Raw genomic sequence first — 15043 nt, forward strand, 5'->3', positions numbered from 1 at the left:
AAATCCATGCTGATATTCTCCCATTTCCACCCGGGAATAGGGAGTGGCTTAAGCATACCCGCAGGCCTCTGATGCTCTGCTTCACTTGCTGACAAGTGAGACACTCGGATACAAATCTTCGAATGTCCCGCTTCATCCCTGGCCACCAATACAATATATATAAGTTCTTGTACATTTTGGTACCTCTTGGATAGATGGAATACAGAGATGTATGTTCCTCTGTCAAAATATTCTCTTTGATTGAATCTACACTAGGCACCCACATCCTTTCTCTAACTTCACAATACCATCAGACACTGCGTACAGTACGTTGCCTTTGGCTTCATCCTTCCGTCTCCATTTCTATAACTGTTCATCCGAAGGCTGACCTCTACGGATTCGGTCTAGCAAAGAAGACTAAACTGTCAAATTAGACAGTTTGGGAGCTCTGCCCTTAGGATAAACTTCTAAACCAAACCTCTGAATCTCTGACTGAAGAGATCTCTGCACTGATAGATGTGCTACGACTGCTACTTTCCTGCTCAAAGCATCTGTCACAACATTACTTTCCCTGGATGGTAGCTAATTTCACAATCGTAGTCTTTTACCAACTCCAACCACCTTCTTTGTCTCATATTCAGCTCTTTCTGCGTGAAAAAATACTTGAGACTCTTGTGATCAGTAAATATCTGGCATTTGGCAAAAATTAATGTCTCCATATCTTCAACGTAAAGACAACGACAGCTAACTCGAGATCATGAGTCGGGTAGTTCTTCTCATGCACCTTTAACTGTCAGGAGGCATAACTTATAGCCCGACCATGCTGCATCAATACTACACCTAAACTAAGCTTAGATGCATCGGTGTACAACACAAAATTTCCTTGCCCTGACGGCATGGCTAAAACTTGTGCTGTAATAAGAGCTTGCTTCAAAGTATCGAAGCCCTTCTCGCAATCATCACCCCATACAAATTTAACATTTTTTTTGGTCAATGAAGTGAGTGGCACGAAAACCCCTGAATAAATTTCCTGTAGTAGCCTGCCAAGCCTAGGAAACTATGGATCTCTAACGCGTTCTTCGGCTCAACCCTTTCTTTTACTGCTGTCACTTTAGTTGGATCCACTTCAATGCCAATGCTAGAAATGATATGTCCCAAAAATGCTACTTTCTTCAACCCAAATTCACACTTACTGAATTTTGCAAACAACTTGCGACTCTACAAGATTTGCAAAACTTTACCCATATGCTGACTGTGCTCCTCATGGTTCTTCGAGTATATAAGAATGTCGTCAATGAATACTACGACGAACTGATCTAGGTAGGCCAGAAATACTCGATTCATTAAGTCCATATAAATTGCTGGAGCATTCGTCAGTCGAAATGACATCACTAAGAACTAGTAATGCCCACATCTAGTTCTGAAGGCTGATCTTATGAACATCTGTATCTTTTACCTTCAGCTGATGATACCCAGAACGTAGATCTATATTATAAAACACTGTATCTCCATGCAACTGATCAAATATGTAACGTACCGTGTTTTGAACTACTTAAAATTTTGCGAAAAAATAAAAATTTTCTTAAATAAGTAATAAACCTTCAAATCGCGAAGAAAATTGTAATGCCCGAGATTTTACCCTGTTAATATGAGACGAGTATTTGATTGATTGATATGATTATAGACAGAGCACGTATATATATATATATATATAGAAAAACGTCTTCGTTCCTTCCCTCAGAACCAGCAAAAGTCGAAATATTGGTAAAGACTCAGATATATTTGAATCGGATATATTTGAAGTTTGCGGAAGATCCGTCCGTCCGATTTTGAATCCGACTTCAGTACTGTGTTCCTATTGACGCAGGCTTCATACGGACGTAAGTTTTCTTAAGTTTTGATATGATCTGAAATTATAATATTGTCATAATCGGATATAATTCATATATGAGGTTCTTGACATGTTAGACATCGTATAATTGAAACCGGATTGAAGAACAGATTGTTTCTGAAATTGTTATGATTTTCGGGAGGAATTGAGTGAGAATTGATATCAGATTTGTATTGTTACGGATTATGAGTTGAGATTGCTATTTGTTGATATTTGTATTGTTGGGTATCTTGAGATTGTGCATTTATGCTGTCAAAACAGAATTTGATTTAGTCCTTATTATATCCAGTATTGAATTGATTGGTGTATTGATATTGTACTCCTCGATATTGTCATTCCCAGATTGAGTATTGAAAGGCCTTGAGTTCGAGACTTCGACAGAGTCAGATTGACAGAAAGAAAGGTATAATTCATGTTGATTCGGGAAGATACAACTCGAGTTAGATTTGATTCGAGTTTCCCAAAATCACATACTAGATTTCTATACCTTGCAATGCTTATGCTTTACCTTGATTTATTTACACGCATTGAGATAGGAGAGTCATGGGCAGATTTGCCAAACTTTCTAGATGTTCGGTGGTATCGAATCATAGGAGAAGATCATCTCCGATTGTAGATATTCGATATAGATAGGACCGAAGTCTAGGAATAAGACGTACCGCCACCATGGTTGGGAGAGTAGGTGGGAGACTTGTTACATCTTATTCATACCGGGATCCCTAGATTTAGATATGAATCTAGTCAAGAATAAGAGTCGAAGATGTATTATCTGTATTCATTAATGTGTTACGATTAATGATTCATGTATCATGATTTTGTATTTCCTTGCTTAACATGCATGTATACCTGTTTTATACTGGGATTTGTTCTCACCGGAGTATCCGGCTGTTGTTGTGTCTGTATGTGTGCATGACTACAGGTGGGACAGGATCAGGGTCACGCAGAGGATGAGAGAGCGAGGTTAGATTGGTGATTACGGGCATAGTAGATGAACTAGTAGTGTTTACATTTGATATATAATGTGTAATAAACTCTAGTTTGTACGATTTGACTGGAACAAGACGAGTATTTACTTTTGTTAAAATAAAATAAAGATGTCGTTTGTGTATGATTTATGTACAATTGTTTTTGTTATTAAAAGTAAAATTTTGACCCACATTTTCTAGCAAAGATCAACTTAATCTCAAAGATAATTGAGTTAGAGCCCGGGTCCCCACAACAGGTGGTATCAGAGCAATAGATCCTTTAGACTTAAATAGAATATAATGAACGGGGGTAGAACGAATTTTCCTTCCTTGTTGTTATTGTGCTAGCATGATTTATTGCTTTCACTATTATATGTTATATTGTTATCTGAGTTGATTACTGCATCTATTTGCAAAGACTGAATCAGAACCGATTTTGGATCAGAGCTATATGATCAGAGGAGGACTGAGACATATTGTATAGATTGTGTACTAATCCGTTTGATAATCAGATATGCCTCCTCGACGAGTACCGCAACCAGTAGCAGGTCGGCCACCAGAACAGGACAGTACATCCAATGATCCGATGGATGTGACCGCTACACCGATGGAGAATTTGTTAAAGAGGTTTCAATCATTCCGACCACCGACACTGAAGGGCACAGAAAATTCAGTTGAATGTGAAAGTTGGCTCGATGACATCGAGATGTTATTCGACTCTCTTGACTACACTGACGAGCGACGAGTTAAGCTTATTGGGCATCATCTGCAAGAAGTTGCAAAGAACTGGTGGCTTACCACGAAAAGAGCCTTGGAGCATCGTGGCACAGAGATCACTTGGAAAGCTTTCAAAGCAGAGTTCTATCAACGATTCTTTCCCGTGTCCTACCGAAAATACAAAGGTGCTGAATTTTCCAATTTGATACAGGGACAGCTGAAAATCGAAGAATATGTTGCTAAGTTCTCTGCTTTGCTCCGATTCGCCCCTCATGTTGCAGAAAATGATGAGGCCATTGCAGATCAGTTTATTAATGGCTTGAATCCAGATATTTTTACTTTGGTGAATACCGGTAGACCTAACAACTTCGCTGAAGCTTTGAACCATGCCAAGGGGGCGGAAGCTGGACTGCTTAGGCAACGAAGCACCCCTTATGTCCCTCCCGGGCCAAGACCACCACAGCCCTCTTTTCAACCTCTTCCCAGATTCGAGAGCAGTGATAGTAGCAGCGGGAGAAAAGACTAGTTGAAAGCGAAAGGCAAACAGTTCAAGAGATCGGGAAGCAGTTCGACGAGCTCCAGTGGATCACGACAGAGAGGTCCTGGTCAGAGTACAGAATATACAGGTGTGTATTGCAGCTCTTGTGGAGGTAGACATGCTACCGAGCAGTGTCAGGGTGTGATGGGTTGCTGCAATATCTGCAGACAGCAGGGACACTTCGCCAGGGTTTGTCCACAGAAAGGGGTACAGCAAGCTCAGAGTGTAGGAGCATCTGGTTCCGTAAATCAGCCTGAGAGGCAAGCTTCATCTGTTCATTCCTTTCAGCCAACCCCTACACAGACCCAGCCCCGAGCCAGAGGTAGCCAGACCATGAGCCAGCCTCCTAGACAGCAGGCTCGAGTATTTGCACTGACCGAAGAACAGGCCCAAGATGCACCAGATGATGTGATTGCAGGTAACTGTTTTCTTTGCGGTTATCCTGCCTATGTTCTGATAGATACAGGTGCATCTCATACATTTATATCAGAACGTTTTGCATTGATACATGCATTGCCTGTCGAGTCATTATCTGCCGTAGTGTCTGTTACTTCTCCGTTGGGAAGTAGTCTTATATCTGTGACTTCAGTTAGACAGTGTATGCTACAGTTCGATGGTCACGAGATTGAGTTAGACTGTGTTGTGCTTGGGCTATCTGATTTTGATTGTATTGTCGGTATTGATATGTTAACAAAGTACCGAGCCATTGTAGATTGTTTCCAGAAGATTCTCAGGTTCAGACCAGAGATGGCTGATGAATGGAAATTCTACGGTAAGGGTTCCAAATCTCGGATTCCCTTAGTATCTGTTTTGACGATGACACGATTGTTACAGAAAGGAGCAGAAGGGTTCCTTGTCTATGCAGTAGATCTATTGAAATCGAGCCCGTCATTGGTAGATCTTCCAGTGGTACGTGAGTTTGCCGATGTATTCCCCGACGAGATTCCAGGGTTACCTCCAGCTCGAGAGGTAGATTTTAGCATCGATCTCATTCCAGGTACTGTTCCTATATCCCGAGCTCCGTACAGAATGGCACCTATTGAACTGAAAGAACTGAAAACACAACTAGAATATTTTCTAGCCAAGGGATATATCAGACCGAGTGTATCTCCTCGGGGTGCACCGGTGCTATTTGTGCGAAAGAAAGACGGTTCGATGAGATTGTGTATTGATTACCAGCAACTGAACAAGGCGACGGTAAAGAACAAATACCCATTGCCTCATATCGACGATTTATTTGTTTAGTTGCAGGGATCCTCTGTCTATTCCAAGATCGATCTGAGAACTGTATATCACCAACTGAGAGTCCGAGATGTTGATATACCGAAGACAACATTCCGAACCAGGTACGGACATTATGAATTTATTGTCATGCCTTTTGATTTAACAAATGCTCCAGCGGTGTTTATGGGACTGATGAATCATGTCTTTCAGAAATATCTTGATGAGTTTGTAATTATTTTTATCGATGATATTTTGGTATATTCCAAGAGCATGGTTGAGCATGCCGAACACTTAAGAATTGTGTTGCAGACGCTGAGAAATGAGAAATAATATGCTAAACTGTCAAAATACGAGTTTTGGTTGAGACAGGTTGTCTTTTTGGGGCATATCATATCTGGAGATGGTATTTCTGTTGATCCGAGTAAAGTTGAAGCTGTAATCAGTTGGCCTAGACCGACTTCTGTGCCAGAGATACGTAGTTTCATGGGTCTAGCAGGGTACTATCGACGATTCATCAAAGATTTCTCCAGTATCGTAAAACCGATTACCCAGTTGACACAAAAGAATGCGCCATTTGTGTGGTCTGAAGCTTGTGAGTCTAGCTTCTTGGAGTTGAAGAGACGATTGACCAGTGCTCCAGTATTGACGATACCTTCAGGTACGGGTGATTTCGTTGTATATTGTGATGCATCTCACAAAGGGTTAGGATGTATTCTTATGCAGCGAGGACATGTGATTGCATATGCCTCGAGACAGTTGAAGCCACACGAGACTCGGTACCCAATTCATGATCTTGAATTGGCGGCCATTGTATTTACACTCAAGATATGGCGACACTATCTCTACGGCGAGAAGTTTGAAATCTATTCTGATCACAAAAGCCTGAAGTATTTGTTTTCTCAGTCAGAATTGAACATGAGACAACGAAGATGGCTTGATCTGCTGAAAGATTTTGATTGCGAGATCAAGTATTATCCAGGAAAATCAAATGCAGCAGCAGATGCCTTGAGTCGAAAAGTATGTGCTTTATCCTTATCGAGGATAGGTGTTTATAATTTCATTGAAAATTGCTGTTTGTCTGGATTAGTATTTGATAGAGATTGTAGACCATTGCGACTCGCTGCGATTCAAATGGAACCAGATCTGATTGTTTGCATTAAAGAAGCACAGAAAAATGATCAGAATGTTCAGAAGTCGATTCAGATGGTCAGATCGGGACATCACTCAGAGTATCAGGTACATGATCATGTTCTATATGTAAATAACCGTCTTGTGGTGTCAGATGTTTAAGATTTGAAACAACATATTCTATCAGAAGCGCACTGTAGTCGGTTCAGTATTCATCCTTGTGGCAGAAAGATGTACAACGATCTAAAAACACAGTTTTGGTGGAAAAAGATGAAATCAGACATTGCAGAGTTTGTGTCGAAATGTTTGAATTGTCAACAGGTGAAGGCTGAGAGAAAGAAGCCCGAAGGTTTACTTCAGAGTTTATCTATTCCTGAATGGAAATGGGATCACATTTCCATGGACTTTGTTACGAAGTTACCACGATCATCCCGGGGTTGTGATGCGATTTGGGTTGTGATAAACAGATTGACCAAATCAGCATGTTTTATCACATACAGAATGACGTATCAATATAATCAGATGGCAGAGATATACGTCAGAGAGAAAGTCAGATTGCATGGTGTGCCGAAGTCGATCGTATCAGATCGTGATCCACGATTCACTTCACACTTTTGGCACAGTCTGCAACAGGCTTTAGGTACGACATTGCACCTGAGTACTGCTTACCATCCCCAGACAGATGGACAGTCAGAGCGGACTATCCAGACCTTAGAGGATATGCTAAGGGCTGTAGTGCTAGATTTTGGCAATAGTTGGCAGGATTCACTCCGTCTTTGTGAATTCTCGTACAACAACAGCTATCAGACGAGCATCGAGATGGCACCGTTTGAGGCTTTATATGGAAAGAAGTGCAGATCTCCGCTGTATTGGGATGACATCTCAGAAGTACCAGAGCTTGGGCCTGATATGATCCGAGAGATGACTGATAAAGTAAGACTGATCCAGAAAAGAATGAAGACAGCTCAAGATAGACAAGCCAAGTATGCGAATGTACGTCGTCGACCGTTAGTGTTTGAACAAGGAGACAGAGTATTCCTGAAGATCACACCTTTCAGAGGTATTGTCAGATTTGGCAAACACGGTAAGTTGTCTCCTAGATACATCGGGCCGTACGAAATTCTTGAAAAGATTGGCGATTGTGCATATCGACTTGCTCTTCCTCCTTCTCTATCTGGGATACATGATGTCTTCCATGTATCGATGCTGTGTAAATATATGCCTGTTGCTTCTCATGTCATTCAGCCTTATGAAGCCGAGTTTGACGACACTTTGAGTTATATTGAACAGCCAAGTCAGATTCTTGATTGGAAAGACAAACAGCTCAGAACGAAGACTATTCCGCTGGTGAAAGTCCAATGGAGTCGTTATGGCACTGAAGAAGCGACCTGGGAGACAGAATCAGAGATGAGACAGAAATATCCAGAGTTATTTTCATGACGTGAGTATTTATTTAGCTTTTAGTATATTTCTTCCTTTACAAGCTTTGATTGATTGCCTGAGATTTCGGGGACGAAATCATATCTTAGAGGGGGAGAAATGTAATGCCCGAGATTTTATCCTGTTAATCTGATATGAGTATTTGATTGATTGATATGATTATAGACAGAGCACGTTGAGATTTAGATTGGAATTGTTGAGTTGTGAATATGTGCGAGGACAGAAGGTCTCACGCATATGCGCGGCTGGTGGGCGCGCATATGCGCGAGCTGTGCGGTTCCAAGAAGTCCTGATGCGACGACCTCGCGCATGTGCGCGAGATAAGGCCCGCATGTGCGTGCGGCAGTCGATTTTAAAATGTGCCGAGACGAAGGTCTCGCGCATATGCGCGAGGTAAGGCGCGCATATGCGCGAGCAGCTTGACTTGCCATGCGCCGAGACAGAATGTTTCGCGCATATGAAGTTTGCGGAAGATCCGTCCGTCTGATTTTGAATCCGACTTCAGTACTGTGTTCTTATTGACGCAGGCTTCATACGGACGTAAGTTTTCTTAAGTTTTGATATGATCTGAAATTATAATATTGTCATAATCGGATATAATTCATATATGAGGTTCTTGACATGTTAGACATCGTATAATTGAAACCGGATTGAAGAACAGATTGTTTCTGAAATTGTTATGATTTTCGGGAGGAATTGAGTGAGAATTGATATCATATTTGTATTGTTACGGATTATGAGTTGAGATTGCTATCTGTTGATATTTGTATTGTTGGGTATCTTGAGATCGTGCATTTATGCTGTCAAAACAGAATTTGATTTAGTTCTTATTATATCCAGTATTGAATTGATTGGTGTATTAATATTGTACTCCTCGATATTGTCATTCCCAGATTGAGTATTGACTGGCCTTGAGTTCGAGACTTCGACAGAGTCAGATTGACAGAAAGAAAGGTATAATTCATGTTGATTCGGGAAGATACAACTCGAGTTAGATTTGATTCGAGTTTCCCAAAATCACATACTAGATTTCTATAACTTGCTATGCTTATGCTTTACCTTGATTTATTTACACGCATTGAGATAGGAGAGTCATTGGCAGATTTGCCAAACTTTCTAGATGTTCGGTGGTATCGAAGCATAGGAGAAGATCGACTCTGATTGTAGATATTCGATATAGATAGGACCGAAGTCTAGGAATAAGACGTACCGCCACCACGATTGGGAGAGTAGGTGGGAGACTTGTTACGCCTTATTCACACCGGGATCCTAGATTTAGATATGAATCGAGTCAAGAGTAAGAGTCGAAGATGTATTATCTGTATTCATTAATGTGTTACGATTAATGATTCATGTATCATGATTTTGTATTTCCTTGCTTAACATGCATGTATACCTGTTTTATACTGGGATTTGTTCTCACCGGAGTATCCGGCTGTTGTTGTGTCTGTATGTGTGCATGACAACAGGTGGGACAGGATCAGGGTCACGCAGAGGATGAGAGAGCGAGGTTAGAGTGGTGATTACGGGCATAGCAGAGGAACTAGTAGTGTTTACATTTGATATATAATGTGTAATAAACTCTAGTTTGTACGATTTGAATGGAACCAGACGTGTATTTACTTTTGTTAAAATAAAATAAAGATGTCGTTTGTGCATGATTTATATACAATTGTTTTTGTTATTAAAAGTAAAATTTTGACCCACATTTTCTAGCAAAGATCCTTTTAATCCCAAAGATAAATGAGTTAGAGCCCGGGTCCCCACAAAAATAATCTGCTCGTCTAAAAAATATTTGAAATGAAAACAATTCTAAACAAAGTTTGAATAAAGGTAATCGTTTAAACATCGTAAACAGTCTAGTGAAAATTAGAGTATTTGAAACTTACATAATGACTTAAAAACGTACGGTCCTAAGGTTTAGCCACCTGCGCAGATCGAGCCTGCTCATTGGTCCCCACGGCTCATCTCCTCATACTCGCCCTCACCTGCATCGATCAAGTCTAGTGAGTCTAAAGACTCAACATGTATAAACTGAGAATAACAAATAATACGTAATTAAAACCACATACATTTTAAATTAGAGCGTACATACTTGAACTTGAACATACGTACATAAAAATAGACGTGCCATCATTTCATAAACCTTTTCAGAAAAATACTTGCATGATACATACTTGAACATACATAACATCATTTTGCGTAGAGATATGTTTCAAAGCAAGTGACCCGTAACATAAATGCGCCTGATCAGACTAAACCACAGTACTGAGCTTGCAGAGATGTCCACTACCACATACATGAGATCCCCGGTCATGCTTTACCGGGTGGATTGGTCCCTGGTCATGCTTTACCACTTTCCAATCCTGATCTAAACCCGGTCATCTATACAATATTATTAAGGCTCAGCACATTATAAAAACCGTCAACAAGGACACCAACTTATTTATTTCCTTTTTTGCCCCTCATTATCTTTGTACAGCCAACTCAAATATGATCCGAGCCCTTGCAGCCCATAACCCCTAATCCGGCCCACTTCATTTGTACATATGTTGGATTTTAGATTGGTTTCAAACAGATTATATTAGCAACCAAAACCTACGGCTTTTGCTCCCAACTCCTTTATCGCGATAACATACGGCTCAATCGGACTCACAGTCGAACGAATTGCTAATCCGGAAGGCAAACAATCCAGGTAAGAATCGGCTATACTTGTTTGATTTTGTTTGTGATGGCTTCTATGTGCATGATTTTTGATTTCTTTGTTGTCCTCGGAGCAGTTACTGAGATTCACTAGTTGGTTTTCTTTAATTCAATATAATTGTTATTTTGCAGTGAATTTCATTTTGGGTTTTCTCCATTTCAATATTATTGTTCTTTTGCTCTTTCAGAAACTAGCTATACAGCCTATTTTCGGTGAGGGCCTTGGATTAATAGCTTCATCAGATTGTTGCTTATTCCCGAATCTAATTCAAGAAAATTTAACGTCGATAAATTCTTTAGACGCTCTTGAGCGATGACTACTCAATTCGGCATTACCAAAACCTACTGATTTTGCATATTCTTTATAGTATTCATAAGCCCTCTCGTGAGTATCAATTTCCATATCATCCAGAGGATTTAAATTTTAATTTTCCAACACAATATCGCGACTAGAATCCATTTTCAACAGAATCAAAACAAATTACAGAAAAACCAATAACCAGCAGGAACACCCGTAGGACCAAAAAATTTAACTCTGAAAAATAAATCTGAATCCTAAGCAATATTTTTTATTCACCGATCTCTTTCGCAACTTCAGTAGGATGTTTTGAAGACAACCTCTTCAATGCTAATGAAATCACTTAAAACCAGTACAACTCTCTATAAAACCTTTGAGTATTTTACATTTTCTAATATAGACATACCAGTAGCTTAGCATATAATCCGTGTCATTTTTTGTCCTTTTATTTTTATTTTTTTGGGTTATTATATGACTTGAAGACTTTAAATGTGATTGATGGGTTTTGCGAACAAATTTCATAAAATTATTATTATTATTATAGCATGGTTTTATAAATTTAATTTAAATAGATGTTTTTGGTAATTTTGATGACATATACTTGGTAGCTGTGGTTGCCTCTGCTTGAATGTCCCAATTTTGAGGGCAATCTTGGTTGTACTGTTCATTGGTTTTTTGAAACTCAAATACCAAGTGAACTTAGGAAACTTCAAATTAATTGTCGATTATCTTACTTATTGATGCTTTGCTTGATGATTATTTTTACTTGTTTCAGCATNAATCATCCTAACACCATGCTCATGGACAGAAGTCCCATCTCGCAGACGTGTAGTCATGAGTTCTTTCACAGTAGCATGTCTCCCTGAGCGAGTCTGTACTCCATACAACTCTTTCAGATGAAGGTGAATGTCAGCAGCATTCGCAGCCTCCTCAAACCGCCTCTGCAGTTCATTCGACATAGAAGCCAACATATAGCTTTTAGCTTGGAGATCATGGTCCAACCATTTCTCAATCTTAGCTAGTTCAGTCTCACTGACGTCCGAAGCTGCCTCTTTCGGTGGCTTCTTATCAAGCACATACAAAATCCTTTCCGAATTCAGAACAATCTTTAAGTTTCGAAACCAGTCATTATAGTTAGGGCCAGTCAATTTGTTTTGATCGAGAATGATTGAAAGCGGGTTACGAGCAGTCATCGTAAATGTACTGAAAATGAAAAACAGATAATTNAAATCCATATTTTATATCTTAGAATTATTTTAAAATTATCGGTAACAATTATCTGTTTTTCATTTTCAGTACATTTACGATGACTGCTCGTAACCCGCTTTCAATCATTCTCGATCAAAACAAATTGACTGGCCCTAACTATAATGACTGGTTTCGAAACTTAAAGATTGTTCTGAATTCGGAAAGGATTTTGTATGTGCTTGATAAGAAGCCACCGAAAGAGGCAGCTTCGGACGTCAGTGAGACTGAACTAGCTAAGATTGAGAAATGGTTGGACCATGATCTCCAAGCTAAAAGCTATATGTTGGCTTCTATGTCGAATGAACTGCAGAGGCGGTTTGAGGAGGCTGCGAATGCTGCTGACATTCACCTTCATCTGAAAGAGTTGTATGGAGTACAGACTCGCTCAGGGAGACATGCTACTGTGAAAGAACTCATGACTACACGTCTGCGAGATGGGACTTCTGTCCATGAGCATGGTGTTAGGATGATTGGGCTCATTGAGAAATTGGTGGGGCTCGACGTGGTTATTCCTGGTGAGCTCGCGACTGATATTCTCCTGCTGTCACTACCCCCTCGTTCGATGGATTTGTGGTTAACTTTAACATGAACAAGCTTGATGCCACCCTTGAAGAGTTGGTCAATATGCTTACTACTTATGAGGCCACAATCAAAAAGGAGAAACCTGTTCTTCTAATGGATTCTTCGTCTGGTACGAAAAAGAGACCCCCAGATAAAGGCAAGAAGCGTTCTGCCCCTCTAAAGAAGAACAAGCCCAACAAAAGGCCATACAAGAAACCTACTACGGGGCCCTCAAAGCCCGACAAGTCAGAGCATGTCTGTTTCCACTGCAACAAGCCTGGACATTGGAGGCGTAACTGCACGGAGTATCTTGCCCAGAAGCGTTCTGGCCATGGTATGTTTTACATAGAAGTAAATGTCTCAATTAATTCTTCTTCTTGGGTATTGGATACCGGGTGTGGTTCTCATCTATGCAATGATTTGCAGGTGATGGCATGAAGCAGGAGACTTAGAGATGGCGAGGCATTTCTAAGATTGGGAAATGGAGCAAGGGTTGCTGTAACTGCTATTGGAGACATTACTTTGATTTTGAACAATAATTTTAAATTACTTTTGAGACACGTTTTATATGTTCCTAAATTGGTTAAAAACATTATTTCTATTTCTATGCTTGATAGAGATGATTATTCTTGTGTTTTTGCTAAAGGTGTTTGCAATATTTACAAGAATGAATGTTTGATAGGAACCGGCGAATTAATGAACGATCTCTATAACTTAAAATTGAAAGATATTCCGTTGAAAAATATCCAAACACAAAAGAAAACAACAACAAACAAAAGAAAAATAGAAGATCCAAATACCGCACAAATATGGAACGCTAGACTAGGTCATATTTCCCAAAGAAGGATGCACAAGCTAGTGGGAGAAGGCATGTTTCACATGTCAGACATAAATTCTCTACCTGCTTGTGAGTCATGTATAAAAGGAAAAATGACTAAGACTCCATTCAATGGAAAAGTGGAACGTGCACATGGTCTACTGGATTTGATCCACACGGACGTTTGTGGTCCGCTAAGTGTTAGCACAAAATTTGGGCATTCCTAATTCATTACCTTTACTGATGACCATTCGAGGTATGGGTATGTTTATGTAGTACCGAAACAACCAATATGCGTATATATGTGCATAATTCCTATTATTTAATTTTAAATGGTTATTATTTTAAGAAATTGTTGATTTAACTGCATTTAAATCATTTACGTTATTTTTAAGGATTTTAAATCCCGTATTTCAAATTTTAGCTTTTTAGATATATACGCGGGACCGGACCGGAGATAGGAAATCGGAGATAAATTTTATGATCCAAAAATATTCCTAAATTTATTTCGAGCTAAGAAATAATTTAGTTTGTTGAAATCAAGTGGATTTAAGTCTACTTTAATTAATTAATCACCAATTTAATTATAGTCTTCTTAATTCATCTAGATTGTGCTTAATTAACTTTTAATCAAGCTTATCTAACATAGGATTCTACTTAGCAAAACTTAAATAAAATCTTACACTAATTGAGAAGACAAGTCTCGGTCATCTCCACTCCACACAATTCCAATGAATACCATTTAACTCTCAACAACAAGAAAACAAAGGCCAACCAATCAACATGCATGTTTTTCCCCCCAACTTGGCATCATTTACTCCCCCATGCACACCTTTTTTGACCACAAGCCTTCACCATCTTCTTCACTTCCCCTAGAACGAAATATTAGAGAATCAGAAGCTCCCATTCTTGGCCAAGACAACAACAATAGCAAGGTGTCTTCATTTTCGTTGTCGTGTCTCCCGATCCGACGTATTGTGTTGTTTATTGTAAAAACAACTTAAGGCATGTCTGTATTATTTCTTTCCTCTTCAATCAAGTTATATATCTATTTTTAAACCATTACATGTGCTTGATCCATGACAAAACCGAAATCATGTCAAGAACATTAGAAAAAAATCTGTGCAGAATGTTTTCTCGGCCACCTTCATGCTTCACGGTTGTTGTTGGTTTTGTGATTTCAGGGGTTGGCTCGGTTCCAAGCACGCAAGGCTGCATCTAGACATGTACTAGGGCATGTTAGGGTCAGGTTAGTCCATTGGTTCCAGCCCCTACACGCTGGAGGAAGAGATTTGACAGTAACTTCCCATAGCTGCCATTTCGAGTCTCAATTTCTGATTCTAGTTTGTCTAAGGCAAGTGTTCGTTTCTTGGTTGGCCTAGGGCCTATAACCATGGTTTGAACACTTCCTTAGCATGTCTAGGACGTGACCAAGATGACCTTTCATGGCTTGGTTCATGGTCCCATCGCTTTTAAAAATAAAACAAGAACAGCGCCCCATAGGTATTCATTTTTCTGATTTTGGTTGTGTGTG

At 39.6% G+C, this 15043-nt stretch overlaps 1 protein-coding gene across 1 annotated transcript; it reads right to left on the minus strand.

The window, feature by feature from the left end:
* Positions 1–11617: 11617 nt before the first annotated feature.
* Positions 11618–12218, minus strand: LOC140956564 (uncharacterized). Its single transcript, XM_073413358.1, has 2 exons — positions 12183–12218; positions 11618–11947 (listed from the first exon to the last, which is right to left on the minus strand). Exons 1-2 carry the CDS (start codon positions 12216–12218, stop codon positions 11618–11620), a joined length of 366 nt encoding a protein of 121 aa, XP_073269459.1.
* Positions 12219–15043: the final 2825 nt, after the last annotated feature.

Source organism: Primulina huaijiensis, chromosome 2 (assembly GCF_012295235.1).
Source record: "Primulina huaijiensis isolate GDHJ02 chromosome 2, ASM1229523v2, whole genome shotgun sequence".
Classification (NCBI taxonomy): domain Eukaryota; kingdom Viridiplantae; phylum Streptophyta; class Magnoliopsida; order Lamiales; family Gesneriaceae; genus Primulina; species Primulina huaijiensis.